Source organism: Microcebus murinus, chromosome 27 (assembly GCF_040939455.1).
Source record: "Microcebus murinus isolate Inina chromosome 27, M.murinus_Inina_mat1.0, whole genome shotgun sequence".
Classification (NCBI taxonomy): Eukaryota; Metazoa; Chordata; class Mammalia; order Primates; family Cheirogaleidae; genus Microcebus; species Microcebus murinus.
Window position 1 is genome coordinate 12,798,353 of NC_134130.1, and position 17,862 is coordinate 12,816,214.

A 17,862-nucleotide genomic window follows, 5' to 3' on the forward strand; every position below is an offset into this window, starting at 1 on the left:
TGCTTATCTCAGAGTATTGTGATAATCAAATCGGATAATGTTTGAGGAAATGTTGAAATCTGTAAGTTGTTTTATTACATAATTACTCCCAATTCTTGGGTCGGGCTTGGTATTCAAACACTGGGACCATTCGCCCCTTATCTTACTCTCCCAGGCTTCTTTAGAACAATAACTGAGTCAAAAGTAAATGAATTTGAATATGAAAATGTTCCCAATTCTTTTGCCTAGTTGTGTGGAAAGTAATTACACTCAGAGCCTGGAATGTCACACTCCCACTTGCTTTTCTCTGTTTTCCCTAAGAATTTAGAAATCCCCAGAAACTGCTTTGTGACCTGGGAGTGTAGGTTGGAGCACTTTAATTCTAGAAATAAACCTACTAGACAATCAGCTTCCCGTGATTAAATGGCCAGCTATGGAGTGGAAGAAGCTTCTGGTATTCAGGAAATACCTTACTGGTACACTGTCTTCTTATCTTGGTGTATTGAGCGACACATCGCCAACTCTCCCCACACTGACTTTTGAAGTGGTCATTACTTGTTATTCAGGAAGAGGGGAGGCCAGATGAGAGTGGACCTTCCCCAAAGAATTTGTCCTTCCAAGCGCCTGGCCCAGTGGCTGTCCATGGCCTCACTGCTGTTGAGAGTGGAGCTCGCTAGCACCAAACCCTCACTCTTGCTCTAGGCCAGATGCTGGGCTTGTGGCAACAGTTCCAACCGCAAGCTGACTACTATATACAAATGATTCATTTCCAGCCTTCTGCTTTCCTTTAAAGAGTCAGCTGTCATGTGCCACCTGTGACTCACTCAAGCACCTTTGCCCCGGGGAAATAAGCGCTCTAAAGATTCCTGCGTTCTGGGCCCCTCCCAAGCCCTGGGAGTCACGTTGCCTTCCTGATGATGCAGCACACAAGCATCCTGGCTAATACCCATTTGCTGTCCTGCCAGCTAAGGCTCCACTGTTTCTAAGCACAAGAGCTAAAAGAGAAGGCAATTTGTGCTGCTTTGATTATGCAGGACAAAACTTAAGGCAGATGTGGCATGCAAAATATTGATGAGATAATGCAGTGGTCCCCAACCTTTTTTGGCACCAGGGACTAGTTTCATGGAAGAAACTGACCATGAAACTGACCAATTTTTCCACTGACTAGAGGGCGAGGGATGGTTTGGGGACGATTCAGGTGCATTACATTTACTGTGCAGTCAGACCTCTCTGCTAATGATTGATGGTCTGTATTTGCAGCCGCTCCCCAGCACTGCTCCACCTCGGATCGTCAGGCATTAGATTCTCACAAGCAGCCACAACCTAGATCCTGGCATGCGCAGTTTATAGTAGGGTTTGCGCTCCTATGAGAATCTAATGCCACCACGGGTCTGATGGGAGACAGGGCTTTTGCTGTGATGAGAGTCATGAGGAGCGGCTGTAAATACAGACGAAGCTTCGCTCACTGGCTCTCCGCTCACCTCCCGCTGTGCCACCCACTTCCCAACAGGCCACAAACCGGTACCAGTCCGTGGCCCTGGGGTTGGGGACCACAGAGCTAATGTATGTTTCCATAGCGGTTCAGAGAGTAAGAGATGGCCATATAGTGATACACATGATGTTTCTACTTCCATATTATGCTTACGAGGGAATACAAACTGTTCAGAAACTTCAGGAAGCGATGCTGAACTTTTCACACTCTATGACCGAAGTCTTAGCCTAGTGAAGCTCCACAAATGGCACTAATCTTATGTAGGGTTTTTTCCTTCTTTTTGTTAGTTTGTAAAAATTGACAATGTTTTCTAAACTGTAGTTTTCCCTATCAGCCCTATATCATACTAAAACATCTGTTAGCGTTCAATGAAGATTTCGTATGAGGGCAAGTGTTGGTAGCCACATTTTCTTAATCTCATTTTCTGAGTTCCTCACCAACGTCCTTTGTATTCCAGACTCGGGTCAGCTGTCATGAGCGTTTGCCAAATGTTCACACTGTTGAGACCACAGACAGATGAATCACCTATTGCCTAACTAAATTAAGCTAAAATGTGTCACCGGCAATATCCCTGTTACATAATTACTCCCTGCCACCACTTCTGTCAGCATGTTTTGATGTCACATGGATCATTGGTATTTATCAATCAAATGAACGAAGGCAAGAAATGTTTTAGATGTGTGTAGAAGCTAGGAAATCCCATGTCATGTTATTTTTACATACATGAAAGGTAATTATGTAACTAAATATGAATTCTAACCCATAGGGTGATTTTGTTATATTACAGATCTTGACATTGTTCGAAACCATTTTATGGGCAAATTTAATCCCATTTTATAAGATAGTCTATTATTTGTATTTGTTATGAGATAGTCTCATATAGTCTCAATAAAGTAAAAATAGGTTTGGAGAACATTTATTTTTAAATAAAGAATATCATAACTTGAATAACTTGGAGTTTGAAAGTGAATGTAAGCATTTACATTTGTGGTTAAAATCTGCTTAATGAAGATCAGATTCATAAAATATGCAAACTGGCATATCCTTTAATCAATAAAGAACAAAATCCAGGGTCAGCTTTTTCCATGATGAACAGCCACCTCACTGCCCCATTATGATAGATTGGAAGTAACTTTTTGCGATCCTACAGTCTCTTTCTTTTAAGGGACAATATTCTTAAAACAAAATCCAGCAAAATTTAATTTTTTAAATATTTCATGCAGTGATTTCATAAGGAAGAGAACAATGTTCTGAAATTAAGAAAGTATTACTAGTTTCAATTGATCAAATCTACAAACTTTTGAGTTTTTTGTTTATTTGTTTTGAGACAGGATCTTGTTCTGTCACCTGGCTATCGTGCAGCGGCCTCATCATACCTGACTGCAACCTTGAACTCCTGGGTTCAAGTGATCCTCCCTCCTCACACCACCACGCAGGGCTAAGTTTTCTATTTTTAGTAGAGACGGCCTCTCACCCTTACTCAGGCTGGTCTCAAACTCCTGAGCTCAAGTGATCCTCCTGCCTGGCCCTCCCTGAGTGTTAGGATTACAGGCGTGAGCCACCACTCCTGGCTAATGACGTGTTTTATAAAACAGCAGTCCCCAACCTCTTTGACACCAGAGACTGGCTTCGTGGAAAACAGTTTGTCCACGACCCTGGTCAGCTGTTGGATTCTCATGGGGAATGCAACCTGGGTCCCTTGCGTGCAGTTGGCAGTGGGGTTCACACTCCTGTGAGGGTCTGATGCCCGCGCTGATCTGACGTGGGGCGGGCCCGGGTGGTGATGCCAGTGACCGGAGCCTAATGTGCAGCGGGGTCAGGGGAGGGTTGGGGACCGCAGTTATAAAAGACATTGAGCAAAACTTTTTTTTTTTTTTTGAGACAGAGTCTCACCCTTGTTGCCCCAGCTAGAGTGCCGTGGCATCAGCCTAGCTCATAGCAACCTCAGACTCCTGGGCTCAAGCGATCCTCCTGCCTCAGCCTCCCGAGTAGCTGGGACGACAGGCATGCGCCACCATGCCCTGCTAATTGTTTATGTATATATTTTTTAGTTGGCCAATTAATTTCTCTCTATTTATATTAAAGACAGGGGTCTCACTCTTGCTCAGGCTGGTTTCAAACTCCTGACCTTGAGTGATCCTCCCACCTCAGCCTTCCAGAGTGCTAGGATTACAGGCGTAAGCCATTCCCCGCCGAGCAAAACTTTTTAAGGGATACAAAAAAACCAACATGTTCTGTGCTCTCCGGGAAGTTGTAAGTTAACGAGGAAGACGTACACACATACACCAGTATACAAAATTTAAGAATAATTTAAGACAAGTAATAAAGTGAGTTAACCAGAGAAGGTGTCAAGGTATAGCATATGCATAATCGCCAAATGAATGACACAGACCCTGCAGGCATTCCAAAAAGAGAAAGAACACTTGGGGCAGATGTAATTAGAAACAAATGTGCTGAGTAGAAGACATTTGAGCCAAACTATTTCTATTTTTAGCAGTTGTGGGCTAGGAATAGAAACAAATTGTGATTGGTGTTGCATTTGACAGCTGTTCCTTCTGATTACCTGTCTGCATCTACACTATGAATTCATATGTCACCTCTCCGATTGACAGAGTTTACTAAAGGCCATACATCTAAATACGACGGCCAATCACAGCGTCGGCTTCCCATTTTGTAGGGTTGGTTGAGCTGAATGCTAAGAAGATGCAAATAATCATATAAAGTTGAGTGTCTCAACGCAAGATATGATCTTTACTCTGAGCATAAACATATATGGCTAGAGCAATATTTCTTGCGATTATCATTTTTAATTCCATTTGTTAATGATGAAAAGAAATATTTTAAAAATTCAATCAAGTTAAAGTAGTAAAAACTAATTTTAAAAACATAGCCCTGACCTTTCAGATGCCTGTTGTTTTCTAACAAATAGAAAGTGGCAGTGCTTCCCAAATGTGACAGTACGCAGGAGTCACTTGGCAGTCATGTTAAAATGCATGTTCTGAATCTGTAGGACAAGAGTGAGACTTGAGAATCCATGTATCTATCATAACAGCTCCCAGAGAGGCGGGTGCTTCTGGTCTATGCACTTTGAGCAGCAAGACTGTCGAAAAAGTAACATGACACTTGCTTCTGTAAGGAACATGTCTTAAATATTAATACCCTGTTTAAGGGAAATGGCAGTGTTAGTAGAATAATATCTTATATGGCCTTTGTCTTTTGTTCTCACCCAACTCTGTATCTTTGCCTTTAGCACGAAAGCAGGAGATTATCAAAGTCACTGAACAACTGATTGAAGCTATCAACAATGGGGACTTTGAAGCTTACACGTGAGTAGGGGACATTTATTTTGCTTTCATGCATAAGGCAGCTGTTATTTTCTATATGAATGCATTCTTAATTGTACCTGAATTCGTGTATATTTAACCCCAGCTTTGACATGTCAACAATAGTTTTATTTCAAGGTATAAATGACTAATCTTCAGGAAAGAAACGAATATATTTAAGATTTCAGAGAGAGAAGACCTGACTTTGGATCCAAGGATTGGAGATTTCTTTGTAGGTGTGCAGAGGTGGAAGGCCAGCAAAATCTAGATGAGAGGAGGGCATTCCAGGAAGAGCAATCCATGTGAACAAAAACACAAAAAGCAGGAAAGCACATAAAATGTGCCTTTGCTTTAAGGAATGTTTTCCTTCACGGTTCTGCAAGGGTGCTGGGATACAGAAAGAGATGAGACGACATCAGACAATTCCTTCTTCCTTCAACCAACACAGCTCAACTTTATCTGCATCTATTTTGTGTGTTTGTCACTTAAGGAAAATTTTATTTGAAGAAGTGCTTCTCGTGCTTAATTTAAAGTTTATACATGACTGGATCATAGGAAATATAAAGGAAATTCTTTTGCTCAAGTAAAAATAAAGCATTCAGTTTAAAAAGGACATGATATCTTATTGCATAAAATATATGGGTCGATAAGTTAGCTGTTTGGGGGTAAAAAATCCATCTAAGTCTTTTCTTTCACAATTAAATGAGTTCCACTTAAGTGAAAGAGTTAAATCCAAAAAGAGATTGAATCTGATCTCTGGTTATAAAGATATTTTTAAGTTTATTTTATTATTTTTTATTTTATTTTTATTTTTTTGCGACAAACTGTCACTGTGTTGTCCAGGCTAGAGTGCAGTGGCATCATCACAGCTCACTGTAACCTCAGACTCCTGAGTTCAAGTGATCCTCCTGCCTCAGCCTCCCAAGTAGCTGGGACTACAAGCACACCTGGCTAATTATTCTATTATTTGCGGAGATGTGGGTCACACTGTGTTGCTCAGATCAGTCTCAAACTCTCTTGCCTCAGCCTCCCAATGTACTAGAATTACAAGTGTGAGACACCACACCCAGTTGATCTTTCTGTGTTTAAAAGCAAAAGAAGTAATCATAAATGAATAAAACAAAATGATTTTTCTACCTAAGTAGATAAAACCTGTATACTGCTTTAATTTAAAATCCAAAAATAAAACTGAGACAAGCTTAGAAAAATATTTATAAGACATGTATCCAAAGTTAATTTTTTATATTGAGTAGATAAGATTGAACAGTAGAAAAACAAGTAAAGGACATGAACTGACTATTAGCAGAAGAGGAAATATAAATGACAATTAAACTAATAGAAGCATGGTAATGTTTACTGATTAAGTTTATGCAAATTTGAATGTAAGGGCATTTTTTTATCTGTAAGGCCAGCTGGGCTATAAACTCTGCTAACTTCGAATGTGTAGGTTAAGCAAAGCTTTTAAAAGATCACATTATATGACCTCATATTATATGAACTCAAAGTTGTTAACCTGGTCATTTCATGGTAATTAGAAACTCTGATTGGCAGCCTTAGATTTCTTGATTAAAAACCTGAATAAAGGCTGGGCGCAGTGGCTCACGTCTGTAATCCTAGCACTCTGGGAGGCCGAGGTGGGCAGATTGCTCAAGGTCAAGAGTTCAAAACCAGCCTGAGCAAGAGTGAGACCTCATCTCTACTAAAAAATAGAAAGAAATTAATTGGCCAACTAAAAATATACAGAAAAAATTAGCCAGGCATGGTGGCACATGCCTGTAGTCCCAGCTACTTGGTAGGCTGAGGCAGAAGGATTGCTTGAGCCCAGGAGTTTGAGGTTGCTGTGAGCTAGGCTGATGCCATGGCACTCTAGCTCGGGCCACAGAGTGAGACTCTGTCTCAAAAAAATAAAAAATAAAAAAAACCTGAATGCAGATAAGAAAACCTGAATAAAAATAAGAATTTAATGTGGCCATGAATTTTCAATCTAAAACATGAACAAAAATTTGTGAACAAAGATATATGCTGAAGCAATGTTTATAATAGTCAAAAATTGGAAACATATGTCCAAATTTATGGTAATCATTAAGGGGTCTTTGATGCCTTTAGTACAGTGGTTATGTAGAATTTCTACAATGTATGATGTTTTTGCTGAAAATTACGCACAATATAAAAGATTATGTACGTAATTATGCCAACTACATAAGAAAAAAGCATTAAACGTGGAATGAAATATACTAAATTGATTTAAAAAATAAAGAGGTTGCCTCTAAGAGGTAAAATTATGTATGAATGTTTTCGTACATCTTATTCTTTCCAAATTTTTTATGATCAGATATTACTTTTATCATTAGTTATAAATAAATGTCCAAATATAAAATATGGAAGAGAATAGCTAGAATTAAACTAAATCCAGAAGCTAATTTTTTTTTTTTTTTTTTTTGAGACAGAGTCTCACTCTGTCCCCTGGGCTACAGTGCAGTGGCATAATCATAGCTCACTGCAACCTCAAGCTCCTGGGCTCAAGGGATCCTCCTGCCTCAGCCTCCCCAGTAGCTGGGAGTACAGGCACCCACCACGACTCCTGGCTAATTTTTCTATTTTCAGTAGAAATGGCCTCTCATTCTTGCTCAGGCTGGTCTCGAACTCCTGAGCTCAAGCAATCCCCCTGCCTCGGCCTCCCAGAGTGCTAAGATCACAGGCATGAGCCACTGTGCCCAGTTATGTATCAATTCTTTAACCTGACCTAATAAAGTATACTTGGAACAAAAGAAATCATAAAAAATGGAGTTTAAAAGAACACTCTTTGTTGTCAGAGAAAGCAGTTTCCTATGAAACAATTGCTTATAACTCTGTGTCATACAAGCTGTTCTTTTTTATTCTTTTTGCTATTATAATTTCGTTAGTCATATGATTCTCCAAAGAATAAGAATATTCTTTCTAAAATATCTTTTGTAATAGAATTCCCCAGTGGAATGGTAAAAAGTTGTGTTTTATTGTTGATTTTGGTTCAGGGACAGGGAGCAATTGTAGGCAGGCAAAATGGCGTCTTTCTCATATTCTCACACAGTTTAAAGTAGGATATTTTTAATGATGAAAGACCTTAGGATCACATCAGTTCCCTAATTTTTTTGCTATTGGAGGCCTATAATCTGGCCTGATTTTGTACTTTCAGGTCCAAAGATAATCCACCAGGACTTCCATCTGGGAGTTTTTTGGATGGTAGGAGGTCCTGGTGTGGCTCTGTCAGCCAGTTCTTAGAACACGTGTTCAGAACACACACACCCAGAGGCCAAGTGGCAGCTTTGTGAATCTTAATCCGAAGCGTGTTAGAGGAGAGAGATAGCCAGATGGCTAGATAGGAAGGAAGGAAGGAAAGATAGTGAAAGAAAGAATAGATGAACAGACTTTAAAATATATTGACTCTTTTTATAGCTGGGTAATAAAATCCATTATAGCACAGTAATTCTCAAACGACGTTGGTGCTGATGTAAGCTAATAAGAAATTTTGGTTTCCAGATATTGACAACCAAAAAAACATGTTTATAGAGGAAATAATAGCCCCTGGCAGAATAAATTCCTGTTGCCATAGGAACACTGTTCTTCCTATTGTGCTCCTTAGAAAGAGATTATATATATTTGACTTTAAGCTTAAAAATATCTGCCCAGCAGCCAGTCCGAGGGGAAGTTGATAATCCCGACCTGTATCCCGCCTTCAAGCCTTTCTTTACCACAAAAGACGACCGCTGCGATTTCTACTTTAAAAGTATTCTTTAAAAAACACCAATTGCACATTCTATGAACTGTACTGTACTTTGAAGAACCACAGTGAGTCAGACTCTTGAGATTTGTATTTCTGTTGAACAGGTAGGAAATTTTGCCTCTCAAATGTGGAATTTCCATATGAAATTAGATGTGGCCCCATTTACTGTGTCATCTCTTGAGGCAAATTAATATACAGTCCACAATCCTTTGATGTTATATTCCTTTTATCTACCTCTGACCTCCCACTAGTTCTTCAAATCCAGATTTTGTCACCTTCTCTGAGAAGCCTAACCTAATCATGACAGGCCAAAGGAAATACTTCCTCATTTCCAGGGTCTTAACACCTAGCCCAGTGACCCAGTGCTCACCGTGTGGCACACCTAACCACACTGTACAAGCATACTCCACACTTTCCCAGGTGTGTATAGTTAAACCGTCAACTTGCCACCCTCCTCCTGCCCAACCAACGCCTGCCACACCTCTGGGAAACTCTGACTCATTCTTACCAGCTCAGCTCAAATTTTCCTTCCCTCTTAAATCTTTCCTGTCTCCTACCTATCAGTAATCTAATTTTTCAAGCACTATGCATTTCCTTCTATTCTAGTATTAATGATTGTGCTATAATCGCTTGTCTTGAAGAATATCTGCTGCAGCGTAGGTGTTTAACAATTCTTTACTGAATAAATTTCTCCAAAAAAAGCCCACTGGATTTCTCCGAATTTTTGAAATTGTGCACTCCTTTGTGGAATCTTTTAGGATTAAGAAGAAAATTTGTATGCGCAGTCGAACCTTCTGTTCATTTTATTTTAAAATTAAAGCCAGCTTAATGATTGTGGCCATTGGCAGAAAGTATAGGATGTGATACCTTTCTTCAGCTTAATTAGAATAGAGATGTTTGACGTGCACATAGAAGGTGTGGCACATCAAAAATTATTCCAAAAACATTTCATTTCAGAACCAAAAATGGTTTTAGCAGATTTGGAGAGTGTCTTAGACTTGGATTGTAGGACTTGGAGAACATTTTTAAAAAGTAATAAACCTCCATCAAGAGTTAGAAAAACTGGGGAAAACTGGAGAGTTCACTTTGGAAATAAAAAAGTAGAAATTTTAAAAAGGGGATTCCTAAAATATTATAGATTATCATCTGCTTGAACTGGTTAAATTAGTTTGTCCTATCAGTGTTCTCTGCAAAATGCCTTTTTAGAGTCTACTCCTCAGCCCACCTTGCCAAGGTCTAAGATAGAAATTTCATGTTTTTTGGTTTAATGGTTTTTTTGATTTCATGTTTTTTGGTTTAATGGTTTTTTTAGAGGCTCTTTTCCTTCATTGACTGATAAATAAAAATGTTTACACAAGAAACAACAAAATATATTAAAGCATTTATTTATTGGTTATTTTCATTTCTCTTCTTCCTACAGAAAAATCTGTGACCCAGGCCTTACTGCTTTTGAACCTGAAGCTTTGGGTAATTTAGTGGAAGGGATGGACTTTCACCGATTCTACTTTGAAAATGGTACATTTATTCTTAATGTTAATAACATGCCTTTTCCAACTTCTCTTTGAATTTTCCCCCAACTTTCAGAGTCTTTGGCTCTCTTCTATAATGAGAATTTTTACCTCTGTCCAGCGTTTTATACCATACGATTTTTTGTATTTAAAATTGAAAAAAAAAATGATAGGCTTAAAAATGTTAGTGTGTTTTTAAAAATACCTGACCCAGTAGAAAAAGTAATGTTGATTGAATACACCCCACATATGTCCCAGTGAATGTATAATATAAACTATAAAATGAGTTACCAAAAAACATTATTTCACGTTTTCCTAAAACTATTTATATCTGAAAAAATAAAAGGAACCACAGCATGCCGGAATAGTCAACATAGAAGAGTGCTTTTGGGTGTATTTGGTGGTTGTTTACAAAGTCAAATGTAAGTGAATATGAGTAATCAGATAAATATTTCAAATCAAATTGCAAGAATGTTAGTGATCTCAGAGGAAACAGTCACATTTCAGAGAAGGTGACAAAAGAGTCCCTCCTGCAGAAATCTTTCAGGGCATGAGAAAAGCATAAACCAGGAATTCCCTTTAGCCTGTTCCTTTTCCTTACATCTAATAACATTACACGTTATGTTGTGTCCATGTTGCATAAAGTGAATTCACTGTTTTTGCAGAGAGATCTTGTTGAATTAAGGAGAAATTGTGCTAATGATTAGGATCACCAAGCTCACTTTCAGTAATTATAAGCATTGTTCAGAATGTCTGGCTTGGCATGGAGTTAAGATGTATCGAATGAATTACTCTTTCTTATATGCACTAGGCACTTACAAACAAATAATCAAAAGGAAGTATTTAATAAATTCACTTTAACAAAGCTTCAAGAGAGCATTTCATGTTTCCTCCAACTCACTCTCAGCCAACACCATCCCATCTCTAATAAAACACTTACCTCTCGGTGTTGAATGATGAGAATGGGTCGCTACTGCCCAGACACCAGAGGCTGGAGCCTCGTGAGGGCTGCTCAGTCCAAGGAAAGAGCTGAGGGCCAGAACCAGGCTCTGTGCCCTACACCAAATTTGAAGTTTTTACCAGATGATCACAACCGAACTGTCATGGAATGGTCTCTGCTATACGTGGAACAGTCGCAGGATGAGAGGCAGAAACCAATTCATGCTGCCACCAGCCTTTTTTTTGAGACAGTGATCTCTGTGCTTGATACTTGATATAATTCGCTTGCCCCATGGACTTCACCAACTAGCAAACTACAGCCACCAACGCAAGGTCTCCTGCCAACCGCCCCCCTCTTTGAAGACCAGAGCCACTCGGTGCCCCTGGCCCAGGCTTGTCCCACCTCTGTTCATCTTACAGCTTCTGTTTCTACCTACTTCCTATTATAAATAAATACATCTCTCCAGCTTGCCCCTCCCCCTGTCAATCAAAATTTCTAGAGTAGCATACCAATTGCCCGTAAAGGGAATCAAAGAAAATAAAGACCGTCTCTCCCTTTGCTTTTTCTCTTACAGCATTCGATGAGTGCAAATAGTTAGTCGATTGATTAATTATTCACTTAATGAGTGAACGGATGGCATTCCATTCATTGGGCCCAGTGGAGGTTATTCCTGGTTTCAGTTGACACAGAAACTAAATTTTGCTTTCCGTGTCCTCTTTCAGCTTTGTCCAAAAGCAATAAACCGATCCACACTATCATCCTGAACCCCCACGTGCACCTGGTGGGCGAGGACGCCGCCTGCATAGCGTACATCCGGCTCACGCAGTACATGGACGGCGGCGGGATGCCCAAGACCATGCAGTCCGAGGAGACCCGCGTGTGGCACCGCCGGGACGGGAAGTGGCAGAACGTTCACTTTCATCGCTCGGGGTCACCAACCGTACCCATCAAGTAAATATGCCCAGGCTGTCAGCTTCTTTGCTAACATGCCCATGGTCAGCTCCTTCTACTTGTCCCACTGTCAGTAGCATGGCGTATGTTTCGTAATGCCAACGGCCGGTTACATTGATGGAAATAAATGCCTTTGTGGGAAAAGTCTGCAAATCTCTGGGAAGATCAACCAGACCAGCCGTGGGTGGGTTGAAACCTGCCTCGGAGCAGTAGACGATGGTTTTAGTTTGAGAGAGCTTTAGAACCAGACCCTGCCTTATCAAGGTGATTCCTCCTCGCAGGTTTAAATTCAGGGGAGTCATGTAATCAGACAAAATATGTGTTACTTCATTTTCACAATTGGCAGAGGAAAGGGATGCAGGAAGAAAGCACAGGGAGGCGTTTCTACGATGGCCAACATATCATCAGGAACTTCATTTCATAGGTTTTCCATAGATATTAGGAAAAATTTATCAAAGACAGCATTTAAAAGCAAACATCATGTATTACAGTGTCTTTCTCACCTCCCCACTCTACCTGAGATGCTGTGCTTGCTCTCACACTCAGTATTAGACAGATATTTACTGCCCATGTCCTAGTGCTTAACCTGCACAAGATTCAATACGATTGGTAGTGAAGGAATAATTACTCGAAAAAAGAAAAAGAAAGAAAAAAGAAAAAAGAAAAGATTCAATGTGAGGAAAAAGACAGTACTTCCAAGGAATATATATTCTAGTTTAGAAAGCAGCTAATTATTGATTCCAAAGGAAAAATAAAACTATGTAATAAAATTTATAATCGACCTCAGAGTAGAGTGCAATGTTTATAAGAGTTTGGAAGTATGCATAAAATAGAATTTTTAGGCAAAGTCTTAAATAACGAGTAGAATTTGGAGACATAGAAAGATAGAAGAAAAAACACAGAGAAGATGGTCCAAGCCAAAGGAGAACCATGAAGACAAGTACGGTATCAGGATGTTGGTTTAACGTGATGGAACATTCTGGGTGAGGGAGGCTGGCTCCAACTACAGTAAAGGGAAATAGTGGCAAATTGGTTGCATCAGTCAAGTGGGGTGAGAAGAAACTGAGAGGGAGGTTTAGACTGAGTTAGTGAAGTGTGGCCCACTGCAGATCTCCTCCCACGCTCTCTCCCCAGGATCCCTGTCAACATCTGGCTGTGGAATGAGGACTCAAGTTCATACAAACAGCCATTCACCTCACTCCGGAGGATCCATGTTAATTTCTTAGTTTGATAACATACCGCGGTGGTTTTCAAAGGCCGCCCCTATAGCCCTAATAATTATGTGGCACTGTCGCCTCTGGAAAAAGTAGGTCAGTAAGAACACAAGACAAACCAAAACAGACAAACAAAAAATAGATTGGAATTCATTCCAAAAACAATAGCTATGTAATTAAGAGAAAGACACAAAAGGAGTATGAAAATAATGAAGACACTGGTTTTTGTGTGTGTGTTTGTTTTGTATCCCAAAGAAGTCAGGCACAAATTGCCAGGGACTAGAGAAGAGATTAGAGTCAGACTGTAGCAGCAGAGGGTGAGGTTTCTCTGCAGTCCCCTGAAGCATGGATGGGCTAGAGCCTACTTAAGACAACTTCATTTTATGCCAGGTGGCTTAAATGGGGCTTCTCTTAATAGGCCACCCTGTATTCCAAATGGGAAAGAAAACTTCTCAGGAGGCACCTCTTTGTGGCAAAACATCTAAGGCCTGAAAACCATTCCCATATGGTCTTGTAAGTAACATCCTGCCCGGTGACTCTCTGTGACCGGAGCTGACAACTGCAACGCTGCATGGCTGGTTTTCTGACGTTGGAGGATCTTTCCTCTTGCATTCTAGTCAATGAGAAACATACAAAGTCTTTGAAAACGCATCGGAATTTTGCATGAATTCTTGAGTCTGCCATTCAGCCCCGTTCTGTAGCATAGCCCTTATTTTAAAGGTGGAACTTTGAAAGAAGAACTTTTTTTTGTTTTGTTTTGTTTTGAGACAGAGTCTCGCTTGTTGCCCAGGCTAGAGTGAGTGCCATGGTATCAGCCTAGCTCACAGCAACCTCAAACTCCTGGGCTCAAGCAATCCTCCTGCCTCAGCCTCCCGAGTAGCTGGGACTACAGGCATGCGCCACCATGCCCGGCTAATTTTTTCTATATATATTAGTTGGCCAATTAATTTCTTTCTGTTTATAGTAGAGACAGGGTCTTGCTCTTGCTCAGGCTGGTTTCGAACTCCTGACCTCGAGCAATCCGCCCGCCTCGGCCTCCCAGAGTGCTAGGATTACAGGCTTGAGCCACCGCGCCTGGCCAGAAGAACTTTTTTTTAACATATGGATTGTGTCATTTTAGAATCTTGGTGTTCTCACATCAAAAGTAAATTATATTTGGGTCGATTCGGACAACTCTCAATTATCCATACCTCATGGACTTACGTTTCTCTTGTATCTTACTGTTTTTTAAGAGGTTGCAATTCCTACAAGCCTCTGGCTAAGGTGAATATGTAAATTAATTTGCTGTGCATGACTGAGTATAATAGTACTTGGCCACAAGCACAGGCCACAGGAGGAAGTCAAGCTGAAATTTAAAATTCACAAAGTGGGTATTCCAGAGGATAATTGAAAATTGACTGTAATTAACTTCATGCCTGTGTTGTTTTAATGATTTGTTTCTTACACTTGGTTTAGAAGCGTCCAGATATGTGCAGTGCTTATGTGAATATCTGCCCCATTCAAAGCACTAAAACTTAGCAGAGCTTTTAAGAAAAAAAAAAAAAACTGCCTCTAGCTGTTGCTTTAAAGATAGGAGACCTTCAATTAAATAAGAATAACCATATTTCCTCTACTTTTGATGCTGTATTCCTTGTTAAATTGACTTCTAGGTTGAATTTCCCAAGGACTCTAAGGATAATGACAAAAGCTAAGGATGAGTTTGAACTTTGAGTCTATTTCAGTTCAACCAAATGATAATTTTCATTTATTAATTTGTCTAGCAAGTATGAATGCTTACGATGTATATTTAGATTTAATAATGTGATTGAAGCCTGTGTCCCTGTCTCTTTATTTTTAGCTTAGCTTTGTGTGAACAACCAGATAATTAATGCTGCTTTCCTATTTTAATATTGTCTTCGTTTAACATTTTGCAATTTTTCTTGTAATGATTGCAAGCAAAAATCTCTTACACATGGTGTTTTCCATCTATTTGCTAGCTGTGTTATAAAATTGCAACCTAGTCACAACTATGGCAAAACAATTTGGTAGTTTATAAAACAATATAATTTATTTCTTCCTCCCCTTTTTTCCTTTCAGCTAAATATCAACAGTGCCACTTCTGCATTCTCCGTTCTCAAGGCACCTGGAAGGTTATCCTGGGCGGTCCCCTCCTCTTCTTCATGCATGTTTCTGAGTGCATGAAGTTGTGAAGGTCCTACATGTAATGCATATGTGATACATCATCTTATATTCCTTCCTATACGTTGTTTACACTTCAACTACGGGGATGTTCCATGCTAACTTAAATCACTGTTGGCAAACAATAGGGGGAGGTCAGACAAAAAAATTCCACAATATTCCAAGTACAACTATTCATCAAGTTTCTCTGTTTATGCCAAGACTTAACAGACTTAAAAACTATTGTTTTCTGAATGACAGTTTGTAAGAGAAATGTAAATTTTTTAGAACTCTTTGCTGTTAATCTGTTTTGGTTTGTTTGTTTTTTGGGGTTTTTTTTTGTTTGTTTTTTAAAAAAAAGGCAAAAAAAAATATACCGTCAGTTTCCTGGTGTGATCCTGGTTGAAATGGATGATTGTTCATTGAAAGCTTTGCTGTTTAACAGTTGAAGTGGGTTGATATGTGGGCAAAAATCACTTATGAATGTAAAAGAAAGAATCAGGTGGTTTGCTATCATCTAAAGCCATGTGGTTTTTGGTCAAACTATGTAAACTGGAAAAATTCACATCATTTATGAGTTTGATCACTTCAGTTTATATTCACACTGTTTTGGTGAATTTCCTGCATTGAGTTTTTTTTCTTTCTCAAATCTATGCTCTCTTTTCTTTATTTCATTTATTTCCTATTTGTTGCTTTTGTTTGATTCCTTTTCTATTTTTCTTTTGTTCCATTCTTTCCCATTTTTTGGCTGGGAGTATATGAGAAAAGAATGAAAGTGAAATTTGCAAAATGAGGCTAAAATAGAAATCAAGGCCTTTTGGGAGTTGCTAAACTAGCACTTTTGACCATCTTCAGGGCCCACAAAAATGTTGTCAAGATTTTAAAGGTTTTTAATTCTGCTTAGGCTCTAGTTTGGACTTAGGTGTCCTAATTGTGTTGGAGGTATTCAAATTGTTTAAACTTAGGGTAAAAGCAGATAGTTGCTCCTGTAACTGCAATGTCTTTCTGATTGGGACAGTTGCCAGGAGAATACTAAGTCGTTAGCAGAGAAGGATTTTGCAAATGCACTGAATTCCTCCTTGTGGAATGCAGCCCCCACCCCCTCCCCCATCATCCCTGGCTAGTTTTCTAAAGTTAGAGAAGCTTAGGAATGTTTTCCATTCTCATAAGTGTTTTGAACTTGATCTTTGTGACTTGTGCTTTTTCAGCTTCTCTCTTGAGTCAGAGTATCATTATCTTCCTCTAAGGAGTTAGGCTTTTCCAGTTTAAAACAAAAAGAAAAGGGAAATGTCCTGGATTCTCTTAGTGCTCCTCATTTCTTCTTTGTTGATTCAATTCCCGTGAGGGTTTTTCTCCTCCCTGAAATGCTTTCTAGCGCATGGGCTCTCCATCCGTGTTATTTTAACGATAGTAATTCACTGTCCTCAGAAGCAGCCTATTTTTAAAGCAGAAGCAAAAAACAAAAACAAAACAACAAAAAAAAAACCCTCCCTCTTCTCTCTCATGTCACCTTTCTGTGTTGATTACTAATCACGTTAGATATTATTGCTAGGTGGATGTATGATAGATGGATTGAAGCTTTTCTGATAATTATTACACAATTTAAAACAATATATATTTAAAATAAATATATACAGTAAATGTATTGAGCCATGTTAACCTGCCAATGAAATCTGTGAAAAAGTAACGGCCTCATTTTTCCCTTTTTAATTTCTTTGACCTTTTTGTGAAGCGGCTATCCGTGGCATACATGTATTTTAAAATAATTAGGCGTAGAGTGTTTTTTTTTTTACACTTTTAATTTAGCATGTGGTGCTGAAGTATTACCGTAGATCAAGTTTGTCTTCCGCACTCAGACGTGAGGACATTGTGATTTGTTCTCTCCACCACAACTGAATTACACCGTTATTATCTTCTGTCATTTTGAAACACTGCAGTTTACCATGGGACACTGTATATATTTCTTGCCATAATGGTAAATGACTGATTGATATATTTAAGAGTTAATAAATTTGTGATTTCTGCTGACAACGAGTCCATCTTTATTTCTTAAGAAGAGGTGCCCGGTGCTGGCCAGCTTGGAGGGCAGCCTGGGCTACTGAGGTCTCCTTTAGCGCATGACAGTTTGCACGTGGTGATAATGGCAAGTTAATTGTCCCCCAGAAGCAAAACGGTGGTCTCTCCTGGGGAAAATTTTGCTATGATCAAAGTAGTTAACAAGGAAGAGTCCTAATAAGCTTCTGAACGTGTGCCCTCCCATCACCTTCACGTGGCAGCCAGGATGTCCCTTTGTAACCCGGGCCCAATGGGGTCACACTTGAGTGCTGTCGTGTCCAGCACACGGGCAGGCGCCCCCGCTCTGCTACTGCCCAGCTTGAACTTGAGCACACAGAGGCACTCAGCTCCTTTCAGTTTGCTAAAAGCTTCACGCTTTCTCACGTGCCCATTGATGCTGTTTGTGTTTCTTACCTAGAGTAGTGTTCCCCTATTTCTTTACTTAATCCTTACTCATTCCTTGAGATTCAGTTTGGAGTATCA

At 39.6% G+C, this 17,862-nt stretch overlaps 1 protein-coding gene across 22 annotated transcripts in view; it reads left to right on the top strand.

The window, feature by feature from the left end:
- The window catches only part of CAMK2D (calcium/calmodulin dependent protein kinase II delta), a 258,154-nt gene extending 240,801 nt beyond the window's left edge, over positions 1-17,353 (top strand). For 7 of the 22 annotated variants that reach the window (XM_012779784.3, XM_075998256.1, XM_012779788.3 and 4 more), the window contains 4 exons: positions 4,722-4,797; positions 9,975-10,069; positions 11,725-11,953; positions 15,244-16,925. In XM_012779784.3, coding sequence (XP_012635238.2) covers positions 4,722-4,797; positions 9,975-10,069; positions 11,725-11,953; positions 15,244-15,247 — 404 coding nt within the window. In that variant the 3' untranslated portion in view covers positions 15,248-16,925. Of the gene's footprint in view, positions 1-4,721; positions 4,798-9,974; positions 10,070-11,724; positions 11,954-13,585; positions 13,681-15,243 lie in introns of all 22 variants that reach the window. The other 15 variants (XM_012779780.3, XM_020284494.2, XM_012779782.3 and 12 more) reach the window with 3 other exon arrangements.
- The last annotated feature ends 509 nt before the right edge of the window (positions 17,354-17,862 follow it).